Source organism: Gopherus flavomarginatus, chromosome 9 (genome assembly GCF_025201925.1).
Source record: "Gopherus flavomarginatus isolate rGopFla2 chromosome 9, rGopFla2.mat.asm, whole genome shotgun sequence".
Lineage (NCBI taxonomy): Eukaryota > Metazoa > Chordata > Testudines > Testudinidae > Gopherus > Gopherus flavomarginatus.
In genome coordinates, this window is record NC_066625.1 from 68,136,113 (window position 1) to 68,155,789 (window position 19,677).

At 40.6% G+C, this 19,677-nt stretch overlaps 2 protein-coding genes across 2 annotated transcripts in view; one reads left to right on the top strand and one right to left on the bottom strand.

The window, feature by feature from the left end:
• RSL24D1 (ribosomal L24 domain containing 1) overlaps positions 1-19,677 on the top strand; it is a 922,223-nt gene that overhangs the window by 393,009 nt on the left and 509,537 nt on the right. The gene's annotated exons all lie outside the window — the stretch shown is intronic.
• UNC13C (unc-13 homolog C) overlaps positions 1-19,677 on the bottom strand; it is a 375,739-nt gene that overhangs the window by 97,509 nt on the left and 258,553 nt on the right. The window contains exon 19 of the mRNA XM_050968692.1: positions 965-1,091. Coding sequence (XP_050824649.1) covers positions 965-1,091 — 127 coding nt within the window. The remainder of the gene's footprint in view (positions 1-964; positions 1,092-19,677) is intronic.

A 19,677-nucleotide genomic window follows, 5' to 3' on the forward strand; every position in this document is an offset into this window, starting at 1 on the left:
GCCCTCAAGCTGTGTCTGCCCCTAAGGTCCTTGCAATGGGGGCTCTCAACAGCAAAGATAATGAGGCTGTATTATCTTTTCTAAGGAATCTCTGTGGGGCTGGAAGAAGATGAACTTTTTCCCCTCTGTTCCCTCCCCAGCCAAGTAGGATTGGGAACATCATGCACAGATCAAGGTGCATGAGCATGTGAGCGTCTATCCTCTGATAATTAGAAAGTGTCCTTTATCAAGAATGATTCCATTGGTTTTGGGGTTTTTTTTTTGTTTGCTCTTTTTTAACATACGTTTGGATTCTTACTAATCATAGAATGAGCTGGAGGTAGTTTTACTTTGGTAAAACCTCAGTCGTGGTGTATTTTATTTGCAGTTTTGGATTTATGGTCTACGGAAACCAGTGACAGACCCCCAAACTTTCCGAGGCAAGTTATTGGAATTCTAAAAATCAGAAGACATAGGAATGTGCATGAAGACAGAGCATAGGACTAAAAGCGTGAATTCACTGCAGCAAGAGAAGAAAAGAGAAGCAACAGAAGAAAATTAGTCATATGGAATACAAACTTTTATTGCTCTTATTGCCCATTAGTGCTGTATCTTACTCCAGGTTTTGGCATGAAATGACTATAATGACAAATAACTAATACTGTTGCCATATCCACATTTTCTGCCATCCCCTGGGCTCCTCTGACCTTAAGAATTTGTCATTTGTGAAGCCCTTCTATTAAATGCAATTGTTGAATAAACATATTAATCTGAAATGGTTAACAATTTTAAAAATATGTGGTATAACTTATTTTCGAGAATAAAGAATTAAGGGGAAAATATGTGCAGAGTATAAAGAAAGGATTTTGGGTGCTGCTTAGCTTAAATGCACTCTGCTTTTAGTGTTATAATGGATAAATATTTAAAGAAAGTAAAGCTTAACAAGCAGAGCACAAACTCAGGGGAAATTCTCCCCACTACTTACAGAGAATACTCGGGCACTGCATCCTGTAAGGCAGGGAGTTCTCGCACATACTCATTATAAAACCATTTCACTTTGAAGTGCAAATTCATATAATCTGTGCTCTTGCATAACCGCTGCTTTTCATGTTCTATAGAATAGAGAAAATAAAAACATTTCATAAAGTTCTGATTGTAAATAACATTCTTGTGTCTCAGTGCCATTTCTAACATTTCCAGCACTAGTGAAATAAATTATACAGTACTTGCATCTAAGGGCATTTCTCAGAGGAACTCAGCACCCACAGTTTCAGCTGTGGCTTCTCAGCACCTGGAAAATGTCAAGCCACAAATTATGTAAAACATTTTGAAGCCCCCACCACTGAAATGATCTTTAGCTATTTGTGAAGTAAAGAGAATACTTTTACAGAGTAAATAGAATGCTATAGTGTCTTGCTGCCAAAGTGAAGAATGAAGATTGAATAAAAAGAGAATATTCTAATAGTTTATATATCAAACTCTCTTCCCTTATTCTGATTCCTCTTAGAGTGGTATGAAGTGCACTGGAAAAGAAGATAGGCAAGAAATAAAAATGCAAGCATGAGGTAAACAAAAGAAAATAATAGCTAGCCATAACTATTGGAAAAGTCTGAAGAAGTGACTACTGTAGCTCTAAACAGGTTGCATTGTATAGTGTGTAGTTAACACTAAATAAATTGCAGTAGTGGGAAGGAGAAGACACCCCTACAACTCTTAATATAGTTGATTTTTTTCCTCCTCTGCACCGTCAATAGAAGAGCCATTTTGATAGAGTTATTTTATTAAACTGCTTTTTAAATTTGGTGTCTCCACCTTGCCTACATATTCTTATTGAGGGATGCAAGGGAGGGAAGTTTCTTTCAATACACAGGACAGCTAGAAGATGTTTTTTACCATGGTAGCAATTTTTGTCAGTATCTCAGTTGTGCGGAAATGATATTACAGTAGGGGAGTGGAATGGGGGCACTGCTCCTAAACGCTATATTTGTTGCTTGTAAACTCTATTTACTTACAGCATTTCAATTTCATGAAAAGCACAGGTAAAGTTGTGCCTTTCCAGGGATCACTTTACACCTGGGCTCAGCAAGCAGGCTTTGCATGTGGCCACTTTCTATTTTTTTAAAACCAAATTCCAACTCTGTATTCGGGTTTTGGAATAAAGGGCCTCTCTCTACAGCTATTTTGGAAGTTTCAAAAATTTGAACCCCTCCCCAGCCCCCCTTTTCAGGTAAATCAAAAAGTTTCACTTCGATTTTTCATTTTCATTTTTTTTTAATAAAATTGAAGGAAAGTTCTCAATGAAAAGTGATTTCAAACAGAAAATTCTAAATGTTTAGACTGAAACAATTAAGTGAAATGGATGCAAATTTGTGAAATGTTTTGGTTCACCTGAAACTATATTTTTCACTGTAAAAAAAAAAAAATGCACCCAGCTCTACTTCCAACACCAGAGAACGTCACTACTTGATAGTTGCAAAAACTGTAATAATCCTAACTTTAGACATATGTAAAAGCTATCTTGAAGGCAATCCACTTTAATAATAATGCTGGTGTGTGGTCCACCTAATCAGCAAGGGAATGCAAGAGAAGACCAGGTGTGGGGGGATGTGGAACTTCTTACTGTAGAAGAAGGAACCATGAAATGCATGCCTTTATCTCCCACCAGATATGCACTGAAGGACTTGCCATCAAACAGGGAGTAAGAGAATGAACAATTAGATTATGGCAACTTTGTATATTCTTACAATGTTTCCATACCAAGGAATGGGTAAGAGCTTATGATCAATACCAATACACTTCATGTATGGATTTCATGTAAAATACTGACAATCTGTAGTTATCAAAGGAAGGACAAGTTCCCTTTTTATGAATAAGCGTGTACAAATTTCCTTTAAAAATAAACTGTGCAATTGCATAATATCCAAAGCTAGTACTAGTGTTCTGTTGCCTGAGGCAAACTAGCAAATCTCTGTGCCTATCAGCCCACAGTTTTCTGTCAATCGTATTCTGCTGTCCTAGATTACCACCTGCATAGTAGTGAGCCACTAAACTACCATAGTAGTGAGCCACAAATCAACTAATTATCCAGTCAGTTCCCAATCTTTGCTCTACATCTTTGCCACTGCAAAAATGTAGAAAATGTTAGAGTTGGACTTTTGTTAAATAAGCCAAAGAGAGCCAGAGCGAGATATTTTTGTGTGTGACTTGACTTCATATTAATGTCTTTCCATGCAGTTATCCAGCCAACACTTTATAGATGAAAATAAAACAAACTAGAAAATTTTACATTTGATGAATTGCAAAGCCAGATTCAAACACAGACTCTTAACTTGCTACGATTTCAGCACTTTTATTAACCCAACCATGATATGCAAAATTGATGAGAAAGTAAGTGTTGGTTTTACACAGTCCAATAGAGTTTAAATGATTCTTTAACATTTATTTAGTAGCTAGATCTATTGCATATTTAATTTTGACAACTAAGATTCAAATCTCTCATTAAATTTACAAAATAAAACTTTTAAGTAGTTCCTCAAACTGCTGCGTAATAATTTTGTATACAATTTCATCTCTGGAACATAAATGAGCCAAACCTTCAGTGCTAGGACTATTTTACCACAAGAATAAAAATGCTTCATAAAAATTATGTTATCTCTAATCTAATCATGTAGCTGAAGAAAAAAAATCCTATTTTCCATTAGCTAGGTACAGTGTATTCCTTAAAGGCTTATTTTTATATAAAGAGCCAAATTCCGACTTAGTAGGTAGGCATAGGGATCCTCCCACTGACTTTAGTAACACCTGTAGTTTGTAGCAAAATTAGGCTAGAAATATTCACTTTTGCAGACACTTACTCACAATCTACTTTCCAGCATTTCAACACACATCAATATTCTTGATTACAAGGTCTCTCTCGCTGTCAGTTTTTGTCACCCTTTTGCCTGAGCTCTCAGTGGAGAAAATGGCAACACGAAGTGGTAAGGCATGTTGTTTGCTTTCCCCATCCTATCTTAATAGAAAAAACTATTTGTGAAGAGAACTCACTCCACCTTTTCTTGTATGTTCCCAAAGCTCCCTGAGGAAACTCCACTGATATATCTTTGCACCAAGAAAACAGTTTAAAACGTATCTCAGGTTTTAAAAGGCATCATTGCTCAATGAACGCTGGAAATGGAACAGTAGAAATCACCAGGAGCCCATCTCCCAATATGCAATAAAACAGTTGTACAATCAAAGGAAAGAAAGTCTTCAGATTCAGCAGGACAGATGCCTAGGGCCCTAACAAATTCACGGTCCATTTTGGTCAATTTCACAGTTATAGATTTTAAAAATAATAAAATTCATTATTTCAGCTATTTACATCTGAAATTTCATGGTGTTGTAATTGTAAACCAAAAAGGAGTTGTGTGTGTGTGGGCAGGAGGGGTTGCAAGGTTATTGTAGAGGAGGGTTGTGGTACTGCTCCAGCAGCAGCACAGAAGTAAGGATGCCATGGTATGGTATTGTGACCCTTATTTCTGTGTTGCTGCCTGCAGAGCTGGGCCCTCGGTCAGCAGCCACCACTTTCCGTCCACCCAGCTCTGAAGGCAGCTGTGCAGAAATAACGGTGGCATAGTATGATATTGTCACCTTTACTTCTGCACTTCTGCCGATGGGGCCCTGCCTTTAGAGCTTGGCACCTGGCCAACAGCTGCCACTCTCTGGCTGCCCAGCTCTGAAGTCAGCAGAGAAGTTAAGGTGGCAATACTGCAATCCCCCTCAAATAACCTTGCTACTCCCCCCCCCCGCAACTCCCTTTTGGGTCAGGACCCCCAATTTGAGAAACATTGGTCCCCACCATGAAATCTGTATAGTACAGGGTAAACACGCACAAAAGACCAGATTTCATGGTGGGAAGACCAGATTTCACAGCCCGTGATGTGTTTTTCATGGCCATGAATTTGGTAGGGCCCTACAGATGCCATATAAACACACTGGCATACACTGAAGGGAAGTGAGTCCCAGAGATGCCCTGCCTCTCCTCCTCTTGAAATTGTACCAACAGATGGTCAGCTGTTCCATACTCACCAATCTTTGTTGCTGTGATTAGATACAAACAGAAATGGGTCCAAGTCAAAAGGCACGGACATGCATCCAAACTTCCCCAACATTTGTATGTGTAGCTCCAGGGTGTTAATCGAGCCCATTCTAGAGATGAGGCTGGCAGTAAAGTTTTAGACTAGGGATCAGATTTATAAAGGTATTTAGGCATTTCAAATGCAAATAGGTGCCTAACCTGCTCTGTATATCATACTTAGGCATCTAATGGCCATTGAAGCCTGTGTATTCTCTCACACTGTCACCTGGGTCTGGAAATGAACTCCTGGAGCCCATGTGCCATGCAACTGTGTTTATCCCCCAATCAAAACCCAGCACTTTCCTTTGCTGCTCCCCATTTCTCAGACAACTTAATTAAAATAAAAGGGGAACTAGCACTATCTGTACATTGCATAAGCAATTAATCTCCTGTCAGGTATTGTGTTAATTTCATTGTCCCTAATCCTTTTGTTTGCCTATGTTAAGGCTACAGCCCATCCAATTTAGAGTTGGTTTGTCTTTAGTACACAGTGTGTGGGAGAAGGCTTATGTAGAGTCCAGAGAGCTGCAGAGAGTCCAGAGACAATCACAGACCCTGTGCAAGAGTGCAGAGACTCCCTCTGTGTACACCAGAGATGAACACTGCCCAAAAGGAGACAGGGAAAGGTGGGAGTATGGCATCTTTATGCTGGGCCTAGCGTACTTAGCAGGCCAGGTACACAGGAGGATGCTGTGCCATTTTAAAAGATGATGCAGATTACATCCCATCTCAGGGCAAGATGGAGTATATTTTGCATGATACTTCTCTGAGTTCTAAATGTGGTGGAGCACTTTGGCAGAGTCCCCTACAGATAGGGCTGTCCCCGTCTGGTGCAATGCAGTTCTTGGATTTGTAAACTACTCAGAGCAGGGACCCAGCCTCTTTACTTTGTCTGTAAAGGGCAAAGCACACCTACCATCTGACCCTGTAGAAACAAGGGGTAGTTATAATAACTGATCATTATGATTTGGTAGTCCAGCTGTTCAGAGACACTTGTATGCTCATCAACATTTGAATGTTTATACAAAAATATGGGTGCTGATGTAAACTGACCCTCCAAGTCCAGTAATCTAAATTCTATTAGAATTTCACTGGAAACCTGCCACCGTTGCACTATCATTGTCAGCATAAGTAATGGTGGGAGCATTTGTATAGATACAGCAAGTGTCTTCACCACAGTGTCATCTATTCTGATCACAGCAGCTGTGGAGGCCAGTGAAATAAAAACATCCATTCTTGTCTACCCTAGTACTCCCACCACTGCTCTCACTTGTGAAACTGTTCCGTGGTTGTGCAATGGTGAGAAATTTCCCCCAAAGTGCTAGTGTAGACAGTCCTTTATGCTTTGTCTTCAAAGTAATATTCTGGATGACGGTGCATCCTGTCAGTAAAGAGAGTTCTAATGGGTAAAACTAGTCCTCAGCATATTATGGTTGCCTTAATTGCTGACAAAGTTTCTACACTACCAGCAATGTTTAAATCCTTATCAAAACTTCTACACAAAACCTATACTCTATTCCCAAAATACAGGAATACAAAGAGACATTTCTGAATTTAATACCAATGCTCTCATTAAAATTTTGTGTATTTGATGGCTCATTCAATCAAAACACTACCTAAAGTTTGTAGTGAAATTACAAGCCAGGCAGATTTTTGTTCTAGAGTTAGAAATGAGCTTTTTCTAACTCTGAACAATCTTTGTAATACCTTTCATTTATATTTAGTTATTGAAATTCAGACCTAAAATACAGTGCATTAGGAATAGGTACAACAGATCACACCTGAATAACTGAAATTCTTTTTCTCTATATTTTTAAACTTAGAGGATACATTGTACACCAATATCACAAGATATGACTTGCAGTTAAGTTACATGCAGTAGCACATAAGCAGTCAGCCAGCTCTCCACTATGACTATTTTATGTCAGTGTCCATAGTATATGCTATGATAAAGGTGAGAGACTGAGAACCAGGGGACTACAAGCCAACCATGATGAAGACAGATGTCACAATATGATTCCTTCCAATATAACTCAATCCTGCTACGTAATATCCTCTTTTATAGCACTGAGCCAGTCTTGAACTAAAAATCTGCCAACTTCAGTGTTTTTTGCAATCATGTTCATCTGGGATCACATTAGGAATATCACATTCATTTCATTTTTGAGTCAAGACAAATGGGGTCTCTAGCAGTGGAAGCCTAATGTTAATCACCTTTTTGTTTTGGAAGTGCTGTGAAATGTTCCTAGTAGTGCAATGTATCCAACAAGCAATTTATTTGTTCACTTAGATGTGTAAGGGTGACATGCCCACTTCCCATTAGAGCTAATGGTACATTACCCCCAGATAACTCAATGCATCATTGAGAAAATATTTGTGAATCAAGTTCTACATGGTATAGAAGTCAATAAATTTACTATGTGTATGTTTAATGACACTCTGTATACGTTTAGGATATTAATAAGGCATGACCAAAAATTTCAATCTTGGGTGCATAAAGTTTTGCACCTAAATCCATGTTTAGAAATCTAAATAAATGGTCTGATTCTTAGAGATGCTGAACTCCTGTTAACTTTAATGGCAGTTACGCATGCGTAGCAACTCTGACAGTCCAGCCACTTATTTAGGTGCCTCATAATGGATTTAGGTAGCTGCACTCAAGTTTGAAATTTGTGGCCTATACCAGTGGAGTTCCAGCTTTTCAGCTTGCAGGCCTAACATAGTATTTCAAAAAGGTCAAGTGGCCATATACAATATTTTGGGGCAGATTATCTGCCTTATTCTACTCATGTTCCTGCTGGAGATTCTCCTGGAGTGGAGGAGTCCCCACTTGGCACAGTGCTGGTGTAGCTGGTTCCTATAGCTCCCTCCTTGCAGCCATTGGTGCAGGGTGACTGGAGAACATTGTGCTCTGACTATCCCAGATTGGAGATCACAGCCAGCTGGTGCAAATTAGAGCAACACCTCAGCTATTACTACCTAACCTTGTTGTTATAAATAGCTGAACCATTTTTGCTGAAACATCAAACAAAATTCAACCTGAGGCAGAGAACAAGCACTTCAGACCAAACAATTAAAGTTATGCTAAACAACTGAAAACAAGAGCTTATAATGGAAAGTGTTAGGCAACCTAACCCAAACTTTGTTAGCAGTTCCACCTAAAATAAGGCCATGTGAAAGCCATGGGGTGGGAGTGGTGGGAGAGGCGTTCTAAAACAGGTTGAAAAACAATGGGATTCAATTATTTGCAATAGTTTGTGATCCTTCAGAGCAATAGTTTGAGAAAGCCATAAAACTTTGAATTCAGTGAAGGCCATCTATCTCCATTGTGAGATCATTCAAAATATACACAATTAAGGAGAACTTTCACAGCTCTTTAGATCAGCTCCTCCAACTAAAATTATCTGTCAATTTGTAAATCAGTGTTGTTTACCATTGATATATATTTTCCAGTAAGTTAACCAAGGTATCAGTGTCTTTAAAATATTTAAACTCATATATAGCCTCAAATTTATCTTTTTTTTTTTGCATTCCTCCCAATAAAATAGTATGAAATTATATAAGATTGACAATAGGTTAAACTTTTGTTTTGTTTTGTTGGTTTATAGCAAACTGGTATAGCTGGTAACATTAAGAGATAACACTGAGTGGCAACAGGAATTCAAGTAACATGGGACAATGATGCATTTAAAATCCCACAGTATTTTCTGCTATTCCGCTGCTCACTGATTTGTTTTCTGTGCATTGTTCCACTGCTGATAGCAACAAAATCTAAATGGGGCGGGGGGGGGGAGGGGGGAGAAGACCATACAATGTCCTGCAGCACAGCCCTAGCACCACTGGACAAATAAGTCACACTGCTTGTGACTGTCTTCTCATTATCAATCCACGAGCAAATAGCCCTATGAGTGACCTTCTGAGATCATTTGTGTTCTTGTGTAGAAACTCAGTGCTAATGCTGTAATTACGATTCCAGCCCTGACACAGAGTGCTGGAAACCAAAGAGCAGTCACCGGAGTAACAAAAGCTCAAATTGCTACAGTAGCTTTATTAATGTCCTAAACTGTGGCAGTGCTTTAAAAAAAAAATCCCATCTGCTGAATAGCTCAGCTTTAACTTTGAAGTTTCAGTTTTTCCTTCCTATTTCCACCTAAATATTTTGAAATGTCACATTCTGCTTTCACATTCTGCTTGAGCACTAATGGCTTCAAAGTTAATTCAATGCCTCCTTGATATATTTTACAAACTGTGATTTTATGTGACTCAAGGCACAGATACTAATGTTTGACTGAGCTGTCATTGCTATTTATCTTTACAAACTTAGAGTGGCTTTGCAACTAGCACCATGATGAAAATAAAGGGTAGTAGTACAGTAATGCAACACCCATATGCTTGGTGCATATTTCTGTAATTGGGATTGTAAATTTGGTCAAGAATCACTATTCTTGTCTGATAATATTAGTAAATTCAATCAAGGAAAGGACTGTAATATGAACAATAAAACTACTCTGAGAGTTGTGTTTTCTCAAGCAAAACCAAGACACAAATTTAATGGTAAAAACACCAAATGTTTTGAAAATTACAAGTTTGATGAATTTTGCAGCATCTGTTGTACAAGTTTCTTTTGCAGCTTTTGCAGCAGCTGAAACAACAATATTTAGACATGGCTGAATATTTATGCAAGAGATGCCAGCTGGAGACAATTTAATTTGGGACTAAAATTATCATGAGCATCAGGAAATAACTAAATCCTTGGGCTCACCAGTGACGAGCCTTGCCTGGGTGCTAAAATATGGAAAAATGTGCAAGGAGACAGCCTCCTTGAGCCCCTGAGCAGGAGCCAGGCACATTCTCACTTGGAATTTCAGGCATTGCTTCCTGCAGCTACCTGGAGAAGGTCCAACCCCCCTTTCCCTCTGTGTATCAACCAGGAAGCTTTTGGATGTGAAGGACATGTACATGAGGAAAGGGTGAAGGGAATCCCCACTGGGCAAAGAGATGGCATACTTGGCTCCTATATCTCCCTCCCTGCAGCAATTAGTGCAGGGTGGCTGGAGAACCCTGCACCACGGCTATCCCCAGCTGACACATTTTCCCTTGGAAATTACCATCAGCTGGTACAAATTAGAACCCACACCTTGGAACCTTCCTCTGCACCCCACCTCTAGTGGAGGCCAAGACTTAAGCCTCACAATCTGGGCTACTGACTATAGGGCATCTGCCAACCTCTAGAGAGTGGAGGCTGTTTTTAGATTCTACAATATGAGTCAAGTTATGGCCATTCCAGTATGAGTGGAAAATGGAGCACAGCAGTGTGATGGTGAGCAGGGTAGGAAACCCTAAGATAGGCAGTGTTCCCATAAGGCGCATGACTAGGCATAGCTATGCTCCTGCTTGATTCATGCTGGAGAGAGGACACTGCAGCGAGCAGGGGTTGCACCTGTGGCCTCCTGCTCTGTATGCTCCCCTAGCTCCCAGAAGGCGTTATGATCATCTCCAAGCATCAGCACTTGAATGATGCATCTCCTCCACCTGCCTTTCAGGACTCTGGCCCTGCAGATGATTAATGGAGACCCTTCAAGATTTTTTGAAACCAATTTCTGTTCTTCTTTAGAAAGAGAAGTTCTTTGAAGCATTTTAAACATATTTTCTAGCACTTTTAAGAAAACGGTGGGAGTTCTTTCAATTTCCTTGTTCTTCCTATCCATGTTATACCACACCACTTATGTCACACTGTTCTCTCGTGCTGGAGAGCAGGGATGTCAATCACTGGCACATTTGTGTTTAGTCAGAGACCAGCAAATGCAACACTTCATGGAACACACAGATGAATGTCACCAGAAGAGTACACTGTGCTGAGGTGTTGGAGCAGTGACAGACTAGAAGGCAGACAGTAAATCTTCAAGTATTTCATCCACAATATATCTCAGTTATCCTTAAGTAATGGGTAGCTGATACTGTATTTCAGAATTAGCTTACTGAAGGCTTAATGAAGAATCAGAATTCTTTCTAGGACCATAATGCTTTTTAGAAACTTAAAAAATAAAGATTCAAAAGTAAGCACAACAAAATTCCTGCTCTGCCTAGTTCACATTTCAAAGGCCTTCTGCAATAAGGGTCAAGGGAAAATCAAATTGTTTGTTTCTATTATCATCTTTTTTCCAAACTATTCTGCTGTGATGTCCCTTCCACAGGATATTTACCATGAGGTATTTAAATATCCGTGGCAGCTCTTCATTTGAACTTCAGCCTAGGCAAACATTCTCCAAGTCCACACGCCCAATGTTCATCCATTTCTAACAGCAACAAATTCCATGGCTGAACCTGACAATCTAAAGGAATGGTGGATTGACTGAAAAGGCCACGTTCTCTGAAACGGACCCTACTGATCAGGCAGAAAAAAGTCCTGCTCATTGTGGCTTCTGAGCTGTCGTCTATTCACAGGACATAATGCAGTTGCCAATCTAAGCGCCCCTCCTGCCATTTTATCACTGTAATAAATTCCCTCTCTACTGCACAGAAAAAAACCAAACCATCCAATCCTGATAAAGGCAAAGTTAAAGTTGAACATTTTATCACAAGAGTAAAAAATTTTACTCTTCTCTTTGCACTATATGCAATTGTGGATGAATTAGACTAAGCTCTGCCCTGTAAAAGAAGAGGCACAAATCAATCCAGGAACTTTTTTTAGAGCTTTGGTTAACTCTCCCTTTCTGAACTTTTGAGGATGGTATCTCATCACACTATTGATGAGCTCTTCCCTGGTAGTCATGTCCCAATGCCTACATTCTTCTTCAAGACTCATAGTAGTGAACCCAGCACTCATACTTGTTGCTAATAGGATGAGGCCTATGAATACTCCCTGAAATACACGTTCTCCTGGGCAAAAGGGAATGGAGACACCCTCCAAGAGGATTCCTATATGCTAAAGGATGGGGAAAGCCTCTCCTGAAGCATCCTCTAACCAGACAAGAGGGGGAAACTTTTAAAAAGAAAAGCCTCATCAAGTGCACTAATATATTTAAGTCTGTATGTTACATGATCTCCCAACCATGGGCATGGTGACATTGTATTTGGCAAATAATCCAACATGGCAAACTTCACCCCATTTTCCATGGCCATTGAGGAGCCTAAACTAGTGCACTTCCACTGCAGAGAGGAGGTGGCAGGATTTGGGGAACACTTGCAGATGTTTTACACACCACTTCGCTATGCGTGGACTCTTGGGTTTCCCTGAGTGGTTGGGTTTGATGGGCAGAATAGGAGCATATCAGGAGAGGTGTTGGGGAAGGGTTGGTAGAGCTGATGCTATGTAGCCCCATCAGCCAATAGGAGCTCTGAAAAAGGGGGCTGCAGAAACAGTGGGGATTGCAATAGTGACAGCAAAGCAGCTCCACAGCCAGAGAAGGATTCATTCTCCTCCAGCCACAGGAGAAGAACTGCTGCACCTTGCCTGAAATGCAGATGTAACAGTTGACAGCATTCTCTATTACTGCATATTGGAGTTTACATAGGCTGTAAGATTTTTGAGGCAGAGGCTGTTTTTTCATTGTGTGTGTACCCTCAGTGCTCAGTTCCCTAATTAGGGAGCCTAGCCCCTACCACAACACAAATTATAATGGCAATTCTAATTGTCTACCAATAGGGCCTGATTTTCATAGGAACTTAACAGATAAAACTCTAACTGAGATCAATGGGAGCTGTGGATACCCAGCTCCTCTGATAGCTGGGTCTATAGTTTGGTTGAAGTTTTGGAAGAAGGTTGGGATGACTTCCATTTGTACTTACTTACCCATCCCCACCAAAAATCCCATCCAAAATACCATAGCAATAGCATGCACAGAACTGATCACAGATAAAGAATACAGAAATATTTTCAAAATGCTTCCTTGAGCTTTTTAATGTGATAATTGGGAAGTCTGAGCTATTGTGCAAGCTCCAAACTGCAAGCTGGAAGAACAGGTTTACACCATTGTTTTAAGCATAGCAGGATGAAAGACACAAATTATAGGTGTCTGAAAATCCAGTTAGTCCTGCACACAGCACTCCTGTTGACTTTAGTGTGAGCTGCATGTGCATGACTGACTGGATAATTGGGCCACAGGATTTTTGAGTACTGCGGGAAGAGCTTTTAGGACTTCTATTGCTGCTTTAAGCACACTAGTGACAGAGACATCCCAGATATGGCATGCTATACATTACATATCAAGTGATAATTTCTCCAGTATTAGCTTGCTAAGGAAAGAGTTTAGGGTTTTTTCAGCAGTCAATAGAGACTCCAATACAATTGTCAGTGTTCTGATCTTCATGAGTTTATATGTTGAAAGTGTTTGGGCTCTGACACTGAAATAATGCCTTATTAAGCAGCCCTGTTCAATGAGGCATATGACACAAAGGAAATATTACATGAACCGTTTACTACATTGGAACAAAATCTTATTTGCTGCAAAAATCAGCTCACCTCTATTTTAACTTTAAGGAAATTGCTTTATTTAGAATGGTGTTTTAAACAAATACTAAGTGGCTGCACAGCTTTTGATATGTCTCAGTTGATAAAAATTAGAATGTAAACTGAAACTCTAAGACTCTTTGTATAAGTCAGAGATTTAAAACCAAACAAGATTTTATTCAATCAGTTTGGTATTCTGTTCAGTTTCTGTATTACCTAGGGAAGCTGAGACCCTGGAGATTTTCCCACAACAATATTCTAGCCACTGCTTTAGTAGCTAGTCACAAGTTAATTGCATGAAGGATCCCATAACTGTCTGGTTCCAAAGAATACTTCAAATCTTTTGAACAAAAAGCACAACAGCAGTCATTTTTCTGTATAAATTCCCAAGGTGACTAGAGATATTTTTCCTTTAGTTCATGTGTATAAACATATATAAATATCAAACAAACAATACCATTTGTCCAATTGCTTGTAATGCCAGCCTTTAAAATGCAAAAATAAAATGTCAGAGATGAATAAACAATGACAAAGCACATGTGATATGTAAATCAAATTAATATACTTAGATAATAATCAGCGAGGGGACAAGTATTGATTAGAATGTCAATTGAGTAAATGCTACAGTACTATAGATGTAGCTTGTCAAAATGGAAATGATCTATCTGGACTAATGCTGAGCATAAGTTAGTTCAGTTTGGATTAATTGTGGGAAAAATATTCCATCTAAATTAGGGCTGTCTATTAATCACAGTTAACTCATGAGATTAACTTAAAAAAATTAATCACGATTAATCGTACTGTTAAATAATCAAATACCAATTGAAATTTATTAAATATTTTTGGATGTTTTTCTACATTTTCAAATATATTGATTTCTATTATAACACAGAATACAAAGTATACAGTGCTCACTTTATATTATTTTTACAAATATTTGCACTGTAAAAATGATAAATAAAAGAAATAGTATTTTTCAGTTTATCTCATACAAGTACTGGAGTGCACTGCCTTTATCGTGAAAGTGTAATTTAAATATGTAGATTTTTATTGTTTCATAACTATGCTCAAAAACAAAATAATGCAAAACTTTAGAGGCTACAAGTCCACTCAGTCCTACTTCATGTTCAGCCAATCACTAAAACAAACAAGTCTGTTTACATTTATGGGAGATACTGCTCCTGCTTCTTATTTACAATGTCACCTGAAAGTGAGAACAAGTGTTCATATGGCACTTTTGTAGCCAGCACTGCAAGGGATTTACATGCCAGGTATGCTAAACATTCATATGTCCCTTCATGCTTTGGCCAACATTCCAGAGGACAAGCTTCCATGCTGAGGCTTGTTAAAAAAACAACACATTAAATAGACTTGTGACTGAACTCCTTTGGGGGAGAATTGTATGTATCCTGTTCTGTTTTACCTGCATTCTGCCATATATTTCATGTTATAGCAGTCTCGGACGATGAGCCAGCACATGTTGTTCATTTTAAGAACACTTTTACTGCAGATTTGACAAAATGCAAAGAAGGTACCAATGTGAGATTTCTAAAAATAACTATAGCACTTGACCCAAGGTTTAAGAATCTGAAGTGCCTTCCAAAATCTGAGGGGGATGAGGTGTGGAGCATGCATTCAGAAGTCTTAAAAGAGCAACACTCCGATGAGGAAACTACAGAACCTGAACCACCAAAAAAGAAAATCAACCTTCTGCTGATGGCATCTGACTCAGTTGATGAAAATTAACATGCATCGGTCTTCTGTGCTTTTGATCAGTATCGAGCAGAACCTATCATCAGCATGGATGCATGTCCTATGGAATGGTGGTTGAAGAATCATTAGTGCATCTGGCATGTAAGTATCTTGAGATCCCAGCTACAACAGTGCCATGCGAACACCTATTTTCACTTTCAGGTGACATTGTAAACAAGAACTGGGCAGCATTATCTCCTGCTAATGTAAACAAACTTGTTTGTCTGAGCAATTGGCTGAAGTAGGACTAACTGGACTTGTAGGCTCTACAGTTTTACATTGTTTTATTTTTGAATGCAGGTTTTTTTTGTACGTAATTCTACATGTGTACATTCAACTTTCATGATAAAAAGCTTGCTACATTATTTGTATGAGGTGTATTGAAAAGTACTATTTCTTTTGTTTCTTACAGTGCAAATATTTGTAACAAAAACTAAATATAAAGGGAGCACAGTACACTTTGATTCTGTGTTGTAATTGAAATCAATACATTTGAAAATGTAGAAAACATCCAAAAATCTTTAAATAAATGGTATTCTATTATTGTTTAAGTGCTGCATTATGGAGGCTGTGTTGGTAAGTATCTGAGTGTCTGTTGTGGGGACAGTGTGTCAGTTTGACTGTGTGCTTGATTGTTTGAAAAGTGTGAATTGGGAGTGCTTTGTTCCAGGTGGGCCTTGAGAGGGCCTGACTGTTTTAAAAAGGCAGTCAGCTGCGAACCAGCAGAGATGCAAACAGCAGAGGCTAACAGAGGAAGTTTGCTTGAGAGTTTGCCTAGGGACAGCCCACTGAGGCTTTCATCTTGTGGGCTTCTCTGAGTAGTTACTGCAACAGCTGAGGAAGCTCTTAGAAGGAAGGTAATATGGAAGGTGAGCATTCAGCTGTTGTTACCTGCACAGGTTGCGCCACATTTATCTTTCTTCCACAGGTCAGAAGCGACTTTGTTTGTACAAAGTGTAAGCTGGTCTCCATATTGGAAGAGAAGGTTCGAGATCTGGAGAAACAAGTATTGACCCTGCGCTGCATAAGAGAAAATGAAGATTTCCTGGACAGACGTCAGGATATGCTTCTACGGGCGCAACATTCTGAAGAATCAGAGCAGGCTGCGCAGTGGGGACAGAAGGGCAGTGAAGAAATTTGGCAGTGTGTGACCTCCAGAAGAAGAAAGAGGAGTGTCTATGTACCAGCAATGCAGATAAAGGTGAGCAACTGTTTTCATGTTCTCTCCACAGGTACTAATGCGGGGAGTGGACTAGATGACACATCTGAAAGAAGGGAGAAGGAGACTCCACCAGTTGGAAGGCATGAGAAGCACTGTCCTAGGGATGGGGGTTCCACGACCACTGCTCTCAAGAGAAAGAGGTGGGTGGTGGTGGTCAGGGACTCCCTCTTCAGTGGGACTGAGTCATCTATCTGCCACCCCAACTTGGAAAACCGAGAGGTCTGCTGCTTGCTAGGAGCTAGGATTCACAATGTGACGGAGAGACGGCCAAGACTCATCAAGCCCTCAAATCGCTACCCCTTCTTGCTTCTCCACAGGGGCACCGATGATACTGTCAAGAATGACCTTGAGCAGATCACTGCAGACTACGTGGCTCTGGGAAGAAGGATAAAGGAGTTTGAGGTGCAAGTGGTGTCCTCGTCCATCCTCCCTGTGCAAGAAAAAGGCTGGGTAGAGACTGTTGAATCGTGGAAGTCAATGAATGGCTACGCAGGTGGTGTTGGAGAAAGGCTTTGGATTCTTTGACCATGGGATGGTGTTCCAAGAAGGAAGAGTGCTAGGCAGAGATGGGCTCCCCCTAACGAAGAGAGGGAAGAGCATCTTCGCAAGCAGGCTGGCTAACCTAGTGAGAAGGGCTTTAAACTAGGTTCACGGGGGGAAGGAGACCAAAGCCCTGAGGTAAGTGCGGAAATGGGATACCAGGAGGAAGCACAAGCAGGACAGTGCAAGAGGGGAGGACTCCTGTCTCATACTGAGAAAGTGGGACAATCAGTGAGTTATCTTAAATGCCTATACACAAATGCAAGAAGCCTGGGAAACAAGAAGGGAGTACTGGAAGTCCTGGCACAGTCAAGGAACTATGATATAATTAGAATAACAGAGACTTGGTGGGATAACTCATATGACTGGAGTACTGTCATGGATGCATACAAACTGTTCAGGAAGGACAGGCAGGGCAGAAAAGGTGGGGAGTTGCATGGTATGTAAGAGAGCAGTATGACTGCTCAGAGCTCTGGTATGAACTGCAGAAAAACCTGAGAGTCTCTGGATTTAAGTTTAGAAGTGTGAGCACCAAGGATGATGTCATGGTGGGAGTCTGCTATAGACCACCAGACCAGGGGGATGCGGGTAGACGAGGCTTTCTTCCGGAAACTAACAGAAGTTACTAGATCGCAGGCCCTGGTCTCCTGGGAGACTTTGATCACCCTGATATCTGCTGGAAGAGCAATATAGCAGTGCACAGACAATCCAGGAAGTTTCTGGAAAGTGTAGGGGACAATTTCCTGTGCAAGTGCTGGAGGAACCAACTAGGGGCAGAGCTCTTCTTGACCTGCTGCTCACAAACTGGGAAGAATTAGTAGGGGAAGCAAAAGTGGATGGGAACCTGGGAGGCAGTGACCATGAGATGGTCGAGTTCATGATCCTGACACAAGGAAGAAAGGAGAGCAGCAGAATATGGACCCTAGACTTCAGAAAAGCAGACTTTGACTCCCTCAGGGAACTGATAGGCTAGATCCCCTGGAAGAATAACATGGGGGGCAAAGAGGTCCAGGAGAGCTGGCTGTATTTTAAAGAATCTTTATTGAGGTTGTAGGAACAAACCATCCTGATGTGTAGAAAGAATAGTACATATGACAGGCGACCAGTTTGGCTTAACAGTGAAATCCTTGCTGATCTTAAACACTAAAAAGAAGCTTACAAGAAGTGGAAGATTGGACAAATGACCAGGGAGGAGTATAAAAATATTACTCAGGCATGCTGGAGTGAAATCAGGAAGGCCAATCACATTTGGAGTTGCAGCTAGCAAGAGATGTTAAGAGTAACAAGAAGGGTTTCTTCAGGTATATTAGCAACAAGAAGAAAGTCAAGGAAAGTGTGGGCCCCTTACTGTATGAGGGAGGCAACCTAGTGACAGAGGATGTGGATAAAGCTAATGTACTCAATGCTTTTTTTTGCCTGTCTTCACGAACAAGGTCAGCTCCCAGACTGCTGCACTGGGCAGCAAAGCATGGGGAGGAGGTAATCAGTCCTCTGTGGAGAAAGGAGTGGTTTGGGACTATTTAGAAAAGATAGATAAGCACAAATCCACAGGGCCAGATGCACTGCATCCGAGGGTGCTAAAGGAGTTGGTGGATGTGATTGCAGAGCCATTAGCCATTATCTTTGAAAACTCATGGCGATCGGGGGAGGTCCCAGATGACTGGAAAAAGGCTAATGTAGTGCCCATCTTTAAAAAAGGGAAGGAAGAGGATCTGGGGAACTACAGACCAGTCAGCCTCACCTCAGCCCCTGGAAAAATCATGGAGCAGGTCCTCAAGGAATCGATTCTGAAGCAATTAGAGGAGAGGAAAGTGATCAGGAACAGTCAGCATGGATTCACCAAGGGCAAGTCATGCCTGACTAACCTAACTGCCTTCTATGAGGAGATAACTGGGTCTGTGGATGAGGGGAAAGCAGTGGATGTGTTATTCCTTGACTTTAGCAAAGCTTTTGATACTGTCTCCCACAGTATTCTTGCCGGCAAGTTAAAGAAGTACGGGCTGGATGAATGGACTATAAGGTGGATAGAAAGCTGGCTAGATCGTTGTGCTCAACGGGCAGTGAAAAATGGTTCCATGTCTAGTTGGCAGCCGGTGTCAAGCAGAGTGCCCCAAAGGTCAGTCTTGGGGCCGTTTTTGTTCAACATCTTCATTAATGATCTGGAGGATGGCATGGACCGCACTCTCAGCAAGTTTGCAGATGACACTAAACTGATAGGAGTGGTAGATACGCTGAAGGGTAGGGATAGGATACAGAGGGACCTAGACAAATTAGAGGATTGGGCCAAAAGAAACCTGATGAGGTTCAACAAGGACAAGTGCAGAGTCCTGCACTTAGGATGGAAGAATCCCATGCACTGCTACAGACTAGGGACTGAATAGCTAGGCAGCAGTTCTGCAGAAAAGAACCTAGGGGTTACAGTGGACGAGAACTGGATATGAGTCAACAGTGTGCCCTTGTTGCCAAGGCAGCTAACGGCATTTGGGCTGTATAAGTAGGAGAATTGCCAGCAGATTGAGCAGTGTGATCATTCCCCTCTATTTGACATTGGTGAGGACTCATCTGGAGTACTCTGTCCAGTTTTGAGCACCACACTACAAGAAGGGTGTGGAAAAATTG